At 33.8% G+C, this 14,314-nt stretch overlaps 1 protein-coding gene across 3 annotated transcripts in view; it reads right to left on the bottom strand.

Moving 5' to 3' along the window:
• The window catches only part of LOC149797903 (uncharacterized), an 83,517-nt gene that overhangs the window by 19,322 nt on the left and 49,881 nt on the right, over window positions 1-14,314 (bottom strand). For 2 of the 3 annotated variants that reach the window (XR_016421914.1, XM_089962944.1), the window contains exons 2-4: window positions 8,007-8,125; window positions 1,220-1,403; window positions 160-257 (exon numbers count right to left, since the gene is read on the bottom strand). Coding sequence is in view for 2 of the 3 variants with exons in the window: in XM_089962944.1 (XP_089819070.1) it covers window positions 160-257; window positions 1,220-1,403; window positions 8,007-8,125 (401 nt within the window). In the remaining variant the exon portion in view is untranslated. The remainder of the gene's footprint in view (window positions 1-159; window positions 258-1,219; window positions 1,404-8,006; window positions 8,126-14,314) is intronic. The other variant, XM_089962945.1, reaches the window with a different exon arrangement.

The raw sequence follows: 14,314 nt of genomic DNA, 5'->3' as shown, positions 1-14,314 counted from the left end.
CCTCACCACAACCCTTCTTCAAGACTGGTGCCCCGTCAGTTTATAATTAACGTGCCAAGATTCAAGACAAATTTAATAAGAGTTCACAATCCAATGATTGATTTTACTGTCCATCTTAGTTTACATGTGGTATATTTTCATACATCTCCTAGCACTTACTATCTTCATCATTTTTCGCCGTTTTTATGTAATCATCTGTGGCATGTGATACTGCGGTATGACTGGATCTGAGCAGCTTGCCATCTAGGTGACTGAAACTAAAGAGGAAACGCTGCCTTAGTAAAATTACACTTAAAGTATCAAGTATAAATGCACATTGAAATAGTAAGCATAAATACACACTGAAATAGTATGCAAAAGTTCACACTGAAAGGGAATGCATAAATACACACTGAAATATTATGCATAAATACACACTGGAATACTATGCAGAAATAAACACTGAAATAGAATGCAAAAACACACACTGAAATAGTATGCATAAATACACATTGAAATAGTATGCATGAATACATATTGAAATAGTATGAATATATACACACTGAAATAATATGCATAAATACACACCGAAATAGTATGCATAAATACTCACTGAAATAGTATGCATAAATACACCTTGAAATGTTATGCATAAATACACACTGAAATAATATGCATAAATACACACTGAAATAGATCGCATAAACTCACACTGAAATAGTATACATCAATACACACTGAAATAGTATGAATATATACACACTGAAATAGAATGAATAAATACTCATTGAAATATTATGCATAAACACACACTGAAATAGTATACATAGATACACACTGAAATAGTATGCATAATTATACGGTGATATAATGTGCATACACACTGAAATACGATGAATAATGCACACTGATGTAGAATGCATATATACACCAGATTACTACGAGACGCACTGATAGAGCATGGATTCAATATATACCTAAATGCAGCATTATATATATGAATACATACATACATAGATACATACATACATACATACATACATACATACATACATACATACCAAATGATGGAGAATAGTTGCTTGCTAGTTGACACTTGCACTGTGTATCATTTAGAAGCCAGGAAAGACCAGAATGTAATAATAATAAAGAAAGAATGTGGTCAAGTAAAAAATACTAGCTTTACTCTCTTTTACGCAGCTACAATGGTATTAATTAGTGATTATTGGTACACACGTACCTGGATTCAGAACTGGACTGTGACATATTCTTGGGGAGGTAACTGTTTGACCCGTGTCCTATCTGAGATGCCATTGGTAGGGTCACTGGAGGGCTAAACATTGGATGATTTAAGGCCATGAAGGGAACTGGCCCTATTGAGTAAGGACGGGACGGAAATCCATTTGGAAGCTGCTTACAATCTGCTGAAGAAGAAATATATATATATATATATATATATATATATATATATATATATATATATATATATATATATATATATATATATATATATATATATATATATATATATATATATATATATATATATATATGTGTGTGTGTGTGTGTGTGTGTGTGTGTGTGTGTGCATAAGCAAACAATAATGTGGAATCCAATAAACAAGAATAAACAGGCACGAACAAATTCCAGACGTCATCGACGATTTGGTAGCCATCAGTGGTTTGCACTGAATTGTATAATGATATTTTATAATAAATAAAATTTTGCAGATTTTAAGAAGAAAAACATACTACGTCATACAAGTATTTAGAACTCGAAAATTAAATTTTATTTGTTGCTTTTTTAAGGAAGTCGCTGCAGCTCAGTTGATAAAATTTTGGATTCAGGCCAGTCTGAGTCACGAAATCAGTTCATTGTTATAACACACACACACACACAGAGTATATGTAAAGGCAAATTAGTATATATATATATATATATATATATATATATATATATATATATATATATATATATATATATATATATATATATATATATATATATGTGCCTTTACATATACTGTTATTTTGTTGCGTAAAATTGATAAACAATTGTGTAGATATTTATTTTGGTGGGTTTTGTTTATACAATTACTCCATCCCATTCTGCAGACAATTTAACATCGAACGATCGAGAGAAAGTATGCATTGAAGCTGAATGCTGCAAACAGCTTAGACAAATTGATATCTGTATAACAAGATATATATGTTTATTTAGCACGAGTTACGATCTGTATAACAAGGTCTATCTGTTTATTTAGCACGAGTTTTGATCTGTGTAATAAGATCTGATCTGTATAACAATGTATATCTTTTTTTAGCACGAGGTTTGATCTGTATAACAAGGTCTATCTGTTTATTTAGCAAGAGGTTTTTGATCTGTATAACAAGGTATATCTGTTTATTTAGCACGAGTTTTGATCTGTGTAATAAGATCTGATCTGTATAACAATGTATATCTTTTTTAGCACGAGGTTTGTTCTGTATAACAAGGTCTGTCTGTTTATTTAGCAAGAGGCTTTTGATCTGTATAACAAGGTATATCTGTTTATTTAGCACGAGTTTAGATCTGTATAACAAGGTATGTCTGTTTATTTAGCAAGAGGTTTTTGATCGATATAACAAGGTATGTCTGTTTATTTAGCACGAGTTTCGATCTGTATAACAAGGTCTATTTAGCACGAGTTTCGATCTGTATAACAAGATTTGTTTATTTAGCATGAGCTTTCATCTGTATAACAAGGTATGTCTGTTTATTTAGCAAGAGGTTTTTGATCTGCATAACATGGTATGTCTGTTTATTTAGCACGAGTTTCGATCTGTATAACAAGGTCTATTTAGCACGAATTTTGATCTGTATAATAAGGTGTATCTATTAATTTATTACGAGTTAGAAGTGCAACATTGACACTGCATTAAAAATGATATCAAACTGTGATATAAACTTAATTCATTTATGTACTAAACAATAGCTTGTTCAAATAAAACCGGCATTAAGAGCATGTGAAAAACGCAGATGGCATTGAAAACCATTTAACTTTAAATATAGAAGGAATACACCTTCAAACATGTATTGATATAACTAAGGCACAATAAAAACCACGACAAGATCTGATATCAGACGTAGTGTATCATATGGCAAAATACAGATATGATAGTTTTCAGCGCCATTAATACGGACTGCATAGTTTACCGCGTCCTCAATGCGGACTGCATAGTTTACCGCGTCCTCAATGCGGACTGCATAGTTTACCGCGTCCTCAATGCGGTCAGCTTAGTTTCAGCGTCCACATTTTTGCATTGAAAATATCCATGATTGTTTCGTCTTCTTAATACCAACAAAACTGGGTATGTGGAAGCTGGACGGAAAAAATATGAACCGGAAAGTACCAAAGCAGATAAAAGACGTATAGTCAGGAAACAATATTACTGAGTTGAAAACTAAGTACAGTCAGGAAACAATATTACTGAGTTGAAAACTAAGTACAGTCAGGAAACAATATTACTGAGTTGAAAATTAAGTATAGTCAGGAAGCAATATTACTGAGTTGAAAACTAAGTACAGTCAGGAAACAATATTACTGAGTTAAAAACTAAGTACAGTCAGGAAGCAATGTTACTGAGTTGAAAACTAAGTACAGTCAGGAAACAATATTACTGAGTTGAAAATTAAGTATAGTCAGGAAGCAATGTTACTGAGTTGAAAACTAAGTACAGTCAGGAAGCAATATTACTGAGTTGAAAATTAAGTATAGTCAGGAAGCAATTTTACTGAGTTGAAAACTAAGTACAGTCAGGAAACAATATTACTGAGTTGAAAACTATGATGCTTACTTTAATTGGACAGTTGGGGTCAAACTGAATTCGAAACTGAATATGTAGCTAGGGTGGTCGGTGTGATACGACGTTGTATGTATAAATTCTATAATGAATGAAGTGATGTGACAAGTCACTTAGATATGCAGAAAAATGCCAGGCATCATGGTATTAAAAGTTCAGGTTTTTAGTCTTTTGGAAGTGCTGCAATAGTTCTTATAATGTCTTCTTTTCAAAGATTAGGCTCTATAAAAATCATTGTAGCGAAAGAAAGAGAACCTCATTGATCGTTATTTTTAATAAAATATTTATAGATTTATAAGGTAGATGATAGTTAAAATCTTGTACCTTGGCTGGGTGTACAATTGGTATAGACATTTTCCGGCGTAATACTTGTTCATGTGATATGATTATAAAATCCATAGAATCAAGTTTAATGTCATCTAGGTTAAGATCGGTCTTACCTCAGGAATAATAAAACCCGCTGTTGTAAAAAGAGATAAAACATTAGGATAAAAAGAAACAAAAAGCTGCGAGTTGTTCAGTAACTCTGATACATCTCTCTCTCTCTCTCTCTCTCTCTCTCTCTCCGGTGGCCTGGTGGTTGGGGCGTCCGCCTCGAAAAGCGGGAGGTCGCGGGATGCTCGCTAGGCGCTAAGCATCAAAAGGTCAGTATTAGGACTGGTTGGCCTGGTGTCAAAATAATGTGACTGGGTGTGACATCATGCTCTTTGTCTGCGGCATGATGCCCGAGTGCTAGACATCACTATAAACTACTACAATGCAGACATCGTAGCAATATGACTGAAAGTCTTTTAAAGCTACGTTAAAAATCCTAATCCAAATCGAACTCTCTCTGTCTCTGTACACACACACACACACACACACACACACACACACACTGGTTTGTTTTTTAAATCCTAAGATTTATTTTCGGGAACTTAAATTCGAAGAGTTATTGTCAAGAACAGAAATAAATGAATATACTTCCTTCGCCAAACAGTTTCAGATATTCTCAGGAAATAACTTTCCAACAAAGCATACATCATTCAAAAAAGAAAAATTAAAATAAGGCTTCTTGTCGCAAGGACCCCAAGGACCCCAAACCGTCATGTCAATAATAACTTTTAGGACATCATCATTTAGATTCGCTTTTCCAATGAAAATACTGTTGGACATGCCTGAACGTATGAATAATAAATCACTTCCAATGAACGCAGAGACAGACTCATATACATTATTTTTTTAACTGCCCAACTCAGTATTAAATGAAAACGAGACCGAATCCAGGAATTCTGTGTAACCACATACTAGACCAAATCCAGGAATTCTGTGTAACCACATATTAGACCGAAACCAGCAATTCTGTGTAACCACATATTAGACCGAATTTAGCAATTATGTGTAACCATATATTAGACCGAATCCAGCAATTCTGTGTAACCACATATTAGACCGAATCGAGCCATTTCTGTGTAACCACATATTAGACCGAATCCAGCAATTCTGTGTAACCACGTATGAGACCGGAGTCAGGAATTCTGTGTAACCACATATTAGACCGAATCCAGGAATTATGTGTAACCACATTCTAGACCGAATCCAGGAATTCTGTGTAACCACATATTAGACCGAATCTACCAAACCTGTGTAACCACATATTAGACCGAATCCAGCAATTCTTGTCGCAACAAAACAAGACAGAATTCACACGTGTCATGTACAATTTGACGAAATCAATCAAACCTGTGCCACAATAAAACTTTGTCATCGTTGCTAAGTAATTTTTTTGGGGGGGTTTATTTTTGTTGGTCTTTTTTATATCAGAAAACAATGCCTTAGTCATCAGCCCTCCTCCAATGAAAACAAAAATATCAAACTAAAATGAAAACTACATCAGTAAATAACAAACTCGAGCAGATTTACAAAATGCCTTTGAGTTATATGCATATTAGAAATCAGGGAGAGACACCCCTAATATAGTAACACAGTTCAATTTTCATCGTTTATTTATTTACATACTTTCAATACATTTTCCATTAAGGAGTAAAAAAGCTCCATAATACAAATGTATGCCTAACCAGTCTCGAAATCTCGATAAGGGATATTATTTCCAATGAAATTATTTAATTATCTCAACATTAGGTTATTTCAAATTATATCAGTGTATAAAAAGCTTCCCAGTTGATAGCTTTCACGGAAAGTTTCCATTTTCCATAAAGTTCTGAATATAACTGAATAGCTTAATTACACGATATCTAATTTCATTGCCTTCCATTAAAAAACCCTACCAATCCTTTTGTTATGTCATTCAACAGCATCAAGAAAAACAAACCTGTAAAACGGTTACACCTACAAAAACACGTCTTGGAGAAACTGGTGGTGTAAAATAATATTGAATTTGTTACACTGAGTATACGTCAGACAAACAGTCGTTTATTTGAAATCAGTCAAAGGATGAAAGATATTCACCGAAGCGGTGTATATTACCAACAGTGGGAATTTACACAGAGGTAAGACCCCATAGTGGCAGGGGATAGTTTCGTCAATTTCTTAACTTAAGGCCGCGATATGAATTGTTCAGCTATTATTGTTTAATAATTAAAGACATGGATATATTTATGCTTTTCGAGCATGTGTTGTTCTCGAAATTGATGTTAGGCACGTATATCTCCCAAACTAACTTCGCTTCGCAGTACGTAGATAGTGAAATACCAATAGTCGGCTAAAAAGCAGAGGTAGTCACCCAGAGCAGTAGACACTTTGGTTAAAGGCAGGTAGAATATCGCAAAAACGGTCTCGATGTCAACTGTTTTGCATTACACTGTTAAGCATACGGTGTTTTTCAAATTATCACATACGGAAAGGGCCCGCGTTTGCGCCACAGCATCATCTGGTGTCAAAAAAGACCCTCGAACGTGAAAAATGCATGAACAAATTTAGGGCTAGGGCGCATAAACTACAGTTGCTATGAACTTCCATTGACTTATCAGGTCAAGTGAGTGATATTCTTATGCTTTGTTTTCTTATGCCTATCCAACAATATGGACCTTTTTGACATCACCTGACGTATATTTCATTTTTTCATGAATTTTTATATTAGACAGGTGGACGAGGCAATAAATTTGTGCACAAAAACTACCCCTTGCACCTTAGAGTTCTTTTTTGCTAGAAATTAGGTATGTTCTCCTGTTTATCCGCTTAGTCAACGTCATATATTGGCGTTAGAAACATTGTTAACAAACATTGTTGACGATGGGTTGGTTGTTTCAAACCAAGCAAAATAAATGAGGATTTATAGAAAAATGATTGGTTGGGCAAATCAATAATAATAATAATAATAATAATAATAATAATAATAATAATAATAATAAAGAACAATAACAAATATTCAAAATAGTGAAAGCAATATTATGTAATTCCCATTGAGAATGTTCAAATATCCAAAGAGGAAACAAAAAGAAAAAACAAATACGAACAGACGACTGTTGAAATACAAGGTTTTCTGTAATATTACCTGAACTGAAATGTGATACCGTACGCGAAGACACGAAACTGTTGCGAATGAAATTGATTAACATACATATGTAAAATATCAGTTACAAAAGTTTTAAATTATACCTAATTTTGTTTAGGAAGATAACGAAGTAAACGAGACGAAGGAAACAGATAAATCAATGATCGACTCTAATGGTGATAGTAAAAGGTTAAATGTTCTTGAAGAGAACAAGAAATGGGACGGGAGCTGAAGAGAAAATCAAACACCTGATATGAAACAAAGAAATCAGAATCCTGCATCAAAACAATAAAAGCATGGAAGTGTTTTTCTTTACCATTCATGGAACCTAAACAAAATCCTATAGGTAACTCACACTTTCACTGGCTGTAGACGATCAATGTTGTAAACCCGTTGTGCATCATTATAGTCGTATCCCAATGTTACCAGTAAGTTTCAAGTTTAATCATGGAGATGTTTGAACAGAAACACTTTCAACCCTACACCATAAAGGAAAAAGAACAGATGGAGTATTTTGGATTATACGTCTCGGTAATATTCAGGAAAACCTTCAAAATTAAGACGATATATGTATTAATAACCTAGCATGTGCTACTCGATTGACTGTGTCAGTTTAAAATAATGGCGAACACATATATCAAAATGCTTTTTTCCGTTAATTAAGGTAAAGCCAAATATAGGATTTTTCTCACCAAATAACTGTGGTGTATAAAAGTCCAAACCATTAAATCTGGGTTTCTTGCTTTTTTCCAGTGTCTCGACGCTAGAGTTTAGGGATGGGCTTCGTTTTGGCGGTCTTCCTGGCCTGGCACTGGAATAAAAGAATATGTATAATAATAATAATAATAATAATAATAATAATAATAATAATAATAATGAGGACTTTGTATAGCGTCTAATCTTTAGAAGCTCTAAGCTCTTTACAACATTATACAACACCTATAAGATTAAAAAAACATATAATGATATGATTACAGAAACAAACACCATAAAATTAGAAAACATTAAAAAAACATGCTGAGATTATTTAAGGTAGGAAACATTATTAGGTCTTTAAGTTTGTTCTTGCAGTTGAAATAAGTGAGTTTTGAGAGCCCTATTGAATGTGATCACTGTGTCTTTGTGTCTAAGTTCAGTGGGCAATTCATTCCACGTTGCTGGGCCCTGGTATGCAAAAGAACGCTGTCCATATGACTTTGTTTTCATACTTGGAATAATGAGTAGACGATTGTCAGAAGAGGAGCGTAAGTATCTTGCTGGTGTATACACATGGGTGGGGTCGGATAGGTATGTTCGACTAGAGTCCGACAGTGCAACGTAGCACAGAGAACAAATTTTGTGTTTGATTCTGGATCGAATGGATAGCCAGTGTATGGTACAGAGCAGCGGGGAGGTGTGCTCTGATCGTGGTACTCTAAGTATGATCTGAGCAGCTGTGTTTTGAACTTTTTGAAGTTTCTGGAGCAGATATTGAGATGAACCAGACAGAATTGAGTTACAATAGTCCAGTCTTGAAAGTACTAATGAACACACAAGTGTTTTAGTGGAATCAACTGAAAGATATTTGCGAATGGAGCTGATGCGTCTCAGCTCAAGATATGCAGCCTTGCATATGTTCATGACATGTTGGTGGAATATGAGAGTACTGTCCAGAGTAACACATAGGTTTCGTACTGATTGTGTGAATTTAATGTTGGTGTTGCTGATAGTTTTTGTTTGAGGTAAAGGATATGAATGAGAAAGTCTTTGTGTTGTGATCAGAATGGCCTCAGTTTTATCATCATTCATCGGCAGCTTGGTACATGTCATCCATGATTTCACATCAGAAATGCACCTCTCTACACCTTGGATGGTAGCATCAACTTCAGTTGGGTGGCTAGATTTGTATATGTGGGTGTCATCAGCGTACGATTGGTGATACAGTGGATGATGATTTATGACACTTGAGAGCGGCTGAGTGTACAGAATGAAGGGAACAGGTCCAAGAACAGACCCCTGTGGAACACCACAACATAGATCAACTGGGCTGGAGTGTATTCCATTTGCAGATACAATTTGTGTCCTGTTGACCAAGTAGGACATGAACCACAGTAAGGCTGTATCATGAATGCCAAATATATGCTGGAGACGGTGAAGTAATATATCATGGTCTATTGTGTCAAATGCTGCAGACAAATCAAGGAGGATGAGAACTGTAATCTTTCCGTAGCCAACGCAGAGAGAATGTCATTAACTACTTTTAGAAGAGTAGTTTCAGTACTGTGGCAAGGGCGATATGCAGATTGTACATTGCTAAAAAGACTGTTTGAATTTAGATGAGATACAAGTATGTATGTATGTATGTATGTATGTATGTATGTATGTATGTATGTATGTATGTATGTATGTATGTATGGTGAATGGATTAATATATGGAAGGATATAGATGGATGAATACATATATAGATGTAAATGCATTATGAAGATGAGCATTTTTTTTTATGATGAAATTTGACGGGATTTAGATTTTTAAAAATTTATTATACTACTTGATTATCATATTTTAAGACTGTGTTGTTCAATAATCATATCGGAGTTACGGTTTCGGACAAACTATTTTCGATTCTTAGGTCAAGACCATGTAGACTTGAAAAAATTGTAGCTTTTTTTGTAAAAAAAGAGTAAATAAATATGATCTAAATTGTTTACTGTTTTGATGTATTATCTTAGAGTCCTCGATTTTTACGAGCTTAAACACTTTCAATATTCCAAAAATATACTCCATTCATTGTATTACCTTACACTGCCTTCAAAACATTACATATTTTAACAATGTGTGCAGTCCATGTAGTACTGATATATTCTCTTATACTCTCTTTGCCAGAACGTTTGTGTATTACGTCACTTGTTTGGACGTACTTCAACTCTACTGCTGCCCATTATACTAATGTAGATGCCCATTATACTATTGTAGAGAATTATCTTTAGCACATTAAAAAAAGCATATATCATACAAGAATCAATATTCATGTCCTGCAAAGTATCCACACATATCATATAGGAGTCAGTATTCATGCCTTGCAAAGTATCCACTTATATATCATATACGAGTCAGTATTCGTGCCTTGCAAAGTATCCACACATATTATATAGGAGTCAGTATTCATACCTTCCCAAGTATCCACATTATTATACAGGAATAAGTACTTCTACCTTGCATATCCATACATATCATACAGGAATCAGTATTCATGTCTTGCAAAGTATCCATTTATACATCATATAGGAGTCAGTATTCATGCCTTGCAAAGTATCCACACATGTTATATAGGAGTCAGTATTTATACCTTCCCAAGTATCCACATTATTATACAGGAATAAGTACTTCTACCTTGCATATCCATACATATCATACAGGAATCAGTATTCATGTCTTGCAAAGTATCCATTTATACATCATATAGGAGTCAGTATTCATGCCTTGCAAAGTATCCACACATGTTATATAGGAGTCAGTATTCATACCTTCCCAAGTATCCACATTATTATACAGGAATAAGTACTTCTACCTTGCATATCCATACATATCATACAGGAATCAGTAGTCATGTCTTGCAAAATATCCACATTATCATATAGGAATCATATTCATACCTTCCAAAGTATCCATTTATACATCATACAGGAATCAATATTCATACCTTGCAAAGTATCCACACATATTATATAGGAATCATATTCACACCTCCCAAAGTTCCATTTATACATCATACAGGAATGCCTTGCAAAGTATCCACGTTATCAAACATAAATAAGTACTCGTACCTTGCATATCCATAGATATCATACAGGAATCAGTATTCATACCTTGCATAGTATCCATACATTCATATGTGATATTGAATTTACAGACTAAACTTAAACATAATACTTCATCTGTTTATAAAAATGTATATAGTATTTTTTTCAGATTCCATGTCTTGCATTTTTAATTAAGTTGGAAGGTTATTTATATCCTACTCTACTCTTCCACCAAACTTAGTATTATTACTTAAACTTCAACTATAAAATATAGATTCGATTTCTCATCTAGAATTTCAGTTGAACGACTTTATTATTCTTTCAACTAGGAAAATAAAAACCAATGTAAGACTACTTCTAGCCCGTCCAGAAACGTACACTGAAAATGTACACGAAATATGAGAATCGTCATTTTTTGTTATACCATTCATACCACTTAGGTTAATTTTCATAATGTTCCCATTAACGTTTAAACCATTTTATATAATTATTCAAAGCTCGATGTTATCATGCAGGTATATCAAACTATTCCAGATCTGAGCAGACCCCTCTCCCGCCACAGAAAAACAAATCCCTCCCCCACAAAAGAAAACAAAGACATAATCCCACCCCCCACGTACACACGAAAACAATTCAATGAAGTTTAATTGCCACCATCCCATTGCACAATTAAAGACCACCCTATCTTTTATAAACGAATAAACTGGATATTCATTGTGAAGTATGCCATCAATATTTTGTTCATAAACGATATCTCAGTCCATTAAATGAAATCGGATATTTGATATAAATCTTTAATCTTTATCGAGATAAAAAGACGGTACACACGTTTATTGAAAGGTAACGTATGGTCCAATGAATATTTTTACTTTTATCATAATTGACTGGCTGTATTTTACCCCAGCCGATCATATACGGTACCGTATATATTCGCATATCAAGTTAATTCAAATAGCAAGCAAAAGAGGCACGTATCTGCTGGCGCATTATGCGGCGACAGATCTATTTCTTTTAGTTGGATCTGGCTTGAACGTGAATATGTATGGTAACTTAAAACTAATAACTGAATGAGACTTGAAGGAATCCCAGTACTAATTCGGCTTCCAACTTATGGAAATACCATTATATTAAAAATTCAGTAACTTTAAATTTCTGAATGTTCATGATTAGACCTATATTTCTCAGTATATACCCATCCTCGATGCAATCATCTGCATAGCAAAAACCATATGAGCCGCGGCATTTTTCGATTAATACGTATTTCAAACATGAGTTTTCAATTCTGCACCAATATAATCAGGTACTAATTTTTCAGTAATGAGTGTTCTAAATTCCAGTTCATAAAAGAACTTAAATTCCATCAATAAAACGTCCTTTTTTCAGTTTCAAGAACGAAACGCTGTCAAAATATTACTTTCACTAAAATTTACTTTTCATTAACAACTCATGATCCACCTCTAACCCCAAACATGCATCATTTTATCTTCATTTATTTCTGGGCTGGTTCCCATTTTCTCATCTAATTAATACCTCGAGTTCTCATGTGGATGTCGTTATTCAATGACAGAAAATATAGACTGTCAAAACGCGCTTGCCTCGTACATACCTGGATGCATAAAAGTGTCCTAATTCCCGTTCTAACAACAAAGCAAACCTTTAACATCCTTTTCAAGAGAAGAATCATAAATATGAAAGATTTGTGTACATCTAAATAAATTTATCCAAGTAGATAATTACAAATTCAGTATGTTTGCATTTGCGCAAGGAGTTATAATGCTTTTTCGCAGCCACGTGGCTGTTCAATAGTGGAGATTTGCTCTTCCTTTCGTTTGTTATCAAACAGCGACGAGATAGTATTCTCTTTCTCAAAGCATGATGAGTACGTGTATGAGAGGGCTTTATAATTCATCCATATTAATTCCATGTACAAATGTATGGAATATAAACTATTGTACCCACATCCTAAAGTTGAAAAATCTAGTTTACACAATATTTACGTCAAAATACCTGAAGACCAAATATCAGTTGCAGATGATTTGTAATCAACCTATATAATATGTAATTTTTGCCTGATTATGTGAAACACTGACAAAAATTATATTTGTCATCAAGTAAATATGTTTGTTCCGGTTGCCGATTCCCCAGAAACACCCAATATAATCATCTGATTTCTTCGTCATGTTGACTGGCACCATCCTGATATGCATTCATTGATCTGCTGCTGCTGATGATGACAAGGGTTGTTCTTGTACAGCAGGTTATGGTAATAGCGGCAATGATGATAATGATAGCGGCAATGATGATAATACAAACAGTATTATTATTCATAATTAACTGCAGCACAAATATAAACATTTCTTCTCTTTCGTCTTCGTTGCTGTCGTCGTCTTCATTGCCGTTGTCATTGCCGTTGTAGTAAAAAATTAAATCTTATTGTCATCACCACAACCACTACAAAAAACATCATTGACATCATCATTTTCATCGCTCCCATCTTTGAAATAATTAAGAATTTCCATTATTTACATTCAATTTATTTTGAAGAGTTTCAGTGTTTGTTAGTGAATGTGATATTTGCGTCAATGTGATATTTGCGTTAATGTGATTTTTGTGTCAATGTGATCTTTGCGTCAATGTGATCTTTGCGTCAATGCGACCTTTGCGTTTTATATGATTTTTATATATAGTACAAAATAATGAATGTTAAATATATAAATGTTTTTATTTCTCTAAAAAAATATAATTTTTCAACAGAATGTGTCACCTGTAAGCAAAATCGCATTTATATATCGTACCCAACATCACATTTGAGACGTTTTCGAACAGTATACCTTTAGAACCTATATTTCTCATTGCTATTTCGCAGAATCGGCAACCATTAAAGCACAAGCTATGAACTTAATTTGAAATTATCAAATTCACCGAGAGATGGCAAGACGGTTGGTTTCCGATAACAGTCTCAGAAGAAGAAAAAAAAAACAGAATATTTATGCATTATACTAACTAATTTACATTATTACCTGTGCGCAGTAACCGTGTCAATTTTCATCTGGAAGTCGATATTTCCTATCGTATGAAATATATATTGTGTCTTTCTATATTTGTCATTCCAAACGTTTGTTCTGAATACACGAACAATTTTGATTCATTGTTTCGTAAAAGATTTATGGCAATATCTTTGCGGCGTGAAATTGATCACGTGTTGTCAATTTGATATGGA

Source organism: Sinohyriopsis cumingii, chromosome 6 (genome assembly GCF_028554795.1).
Source record: "Sinohyriopsis cumingii isolate HCF-2022 chromosome 6, ASM2855479v2, whole genome shotgun sequence".
Lineage (NCBI taxonomy): Eukaryota > Metazoa > Mollusca > Bivalvia > Unionida > Unionidae > Sinohyriopsis > Sinohyriopsis cumingii.
Note: the sequence above shows the minus strand (reverse complement) of the source record. Positions and strands in the feature narration are given on the sequence as shown.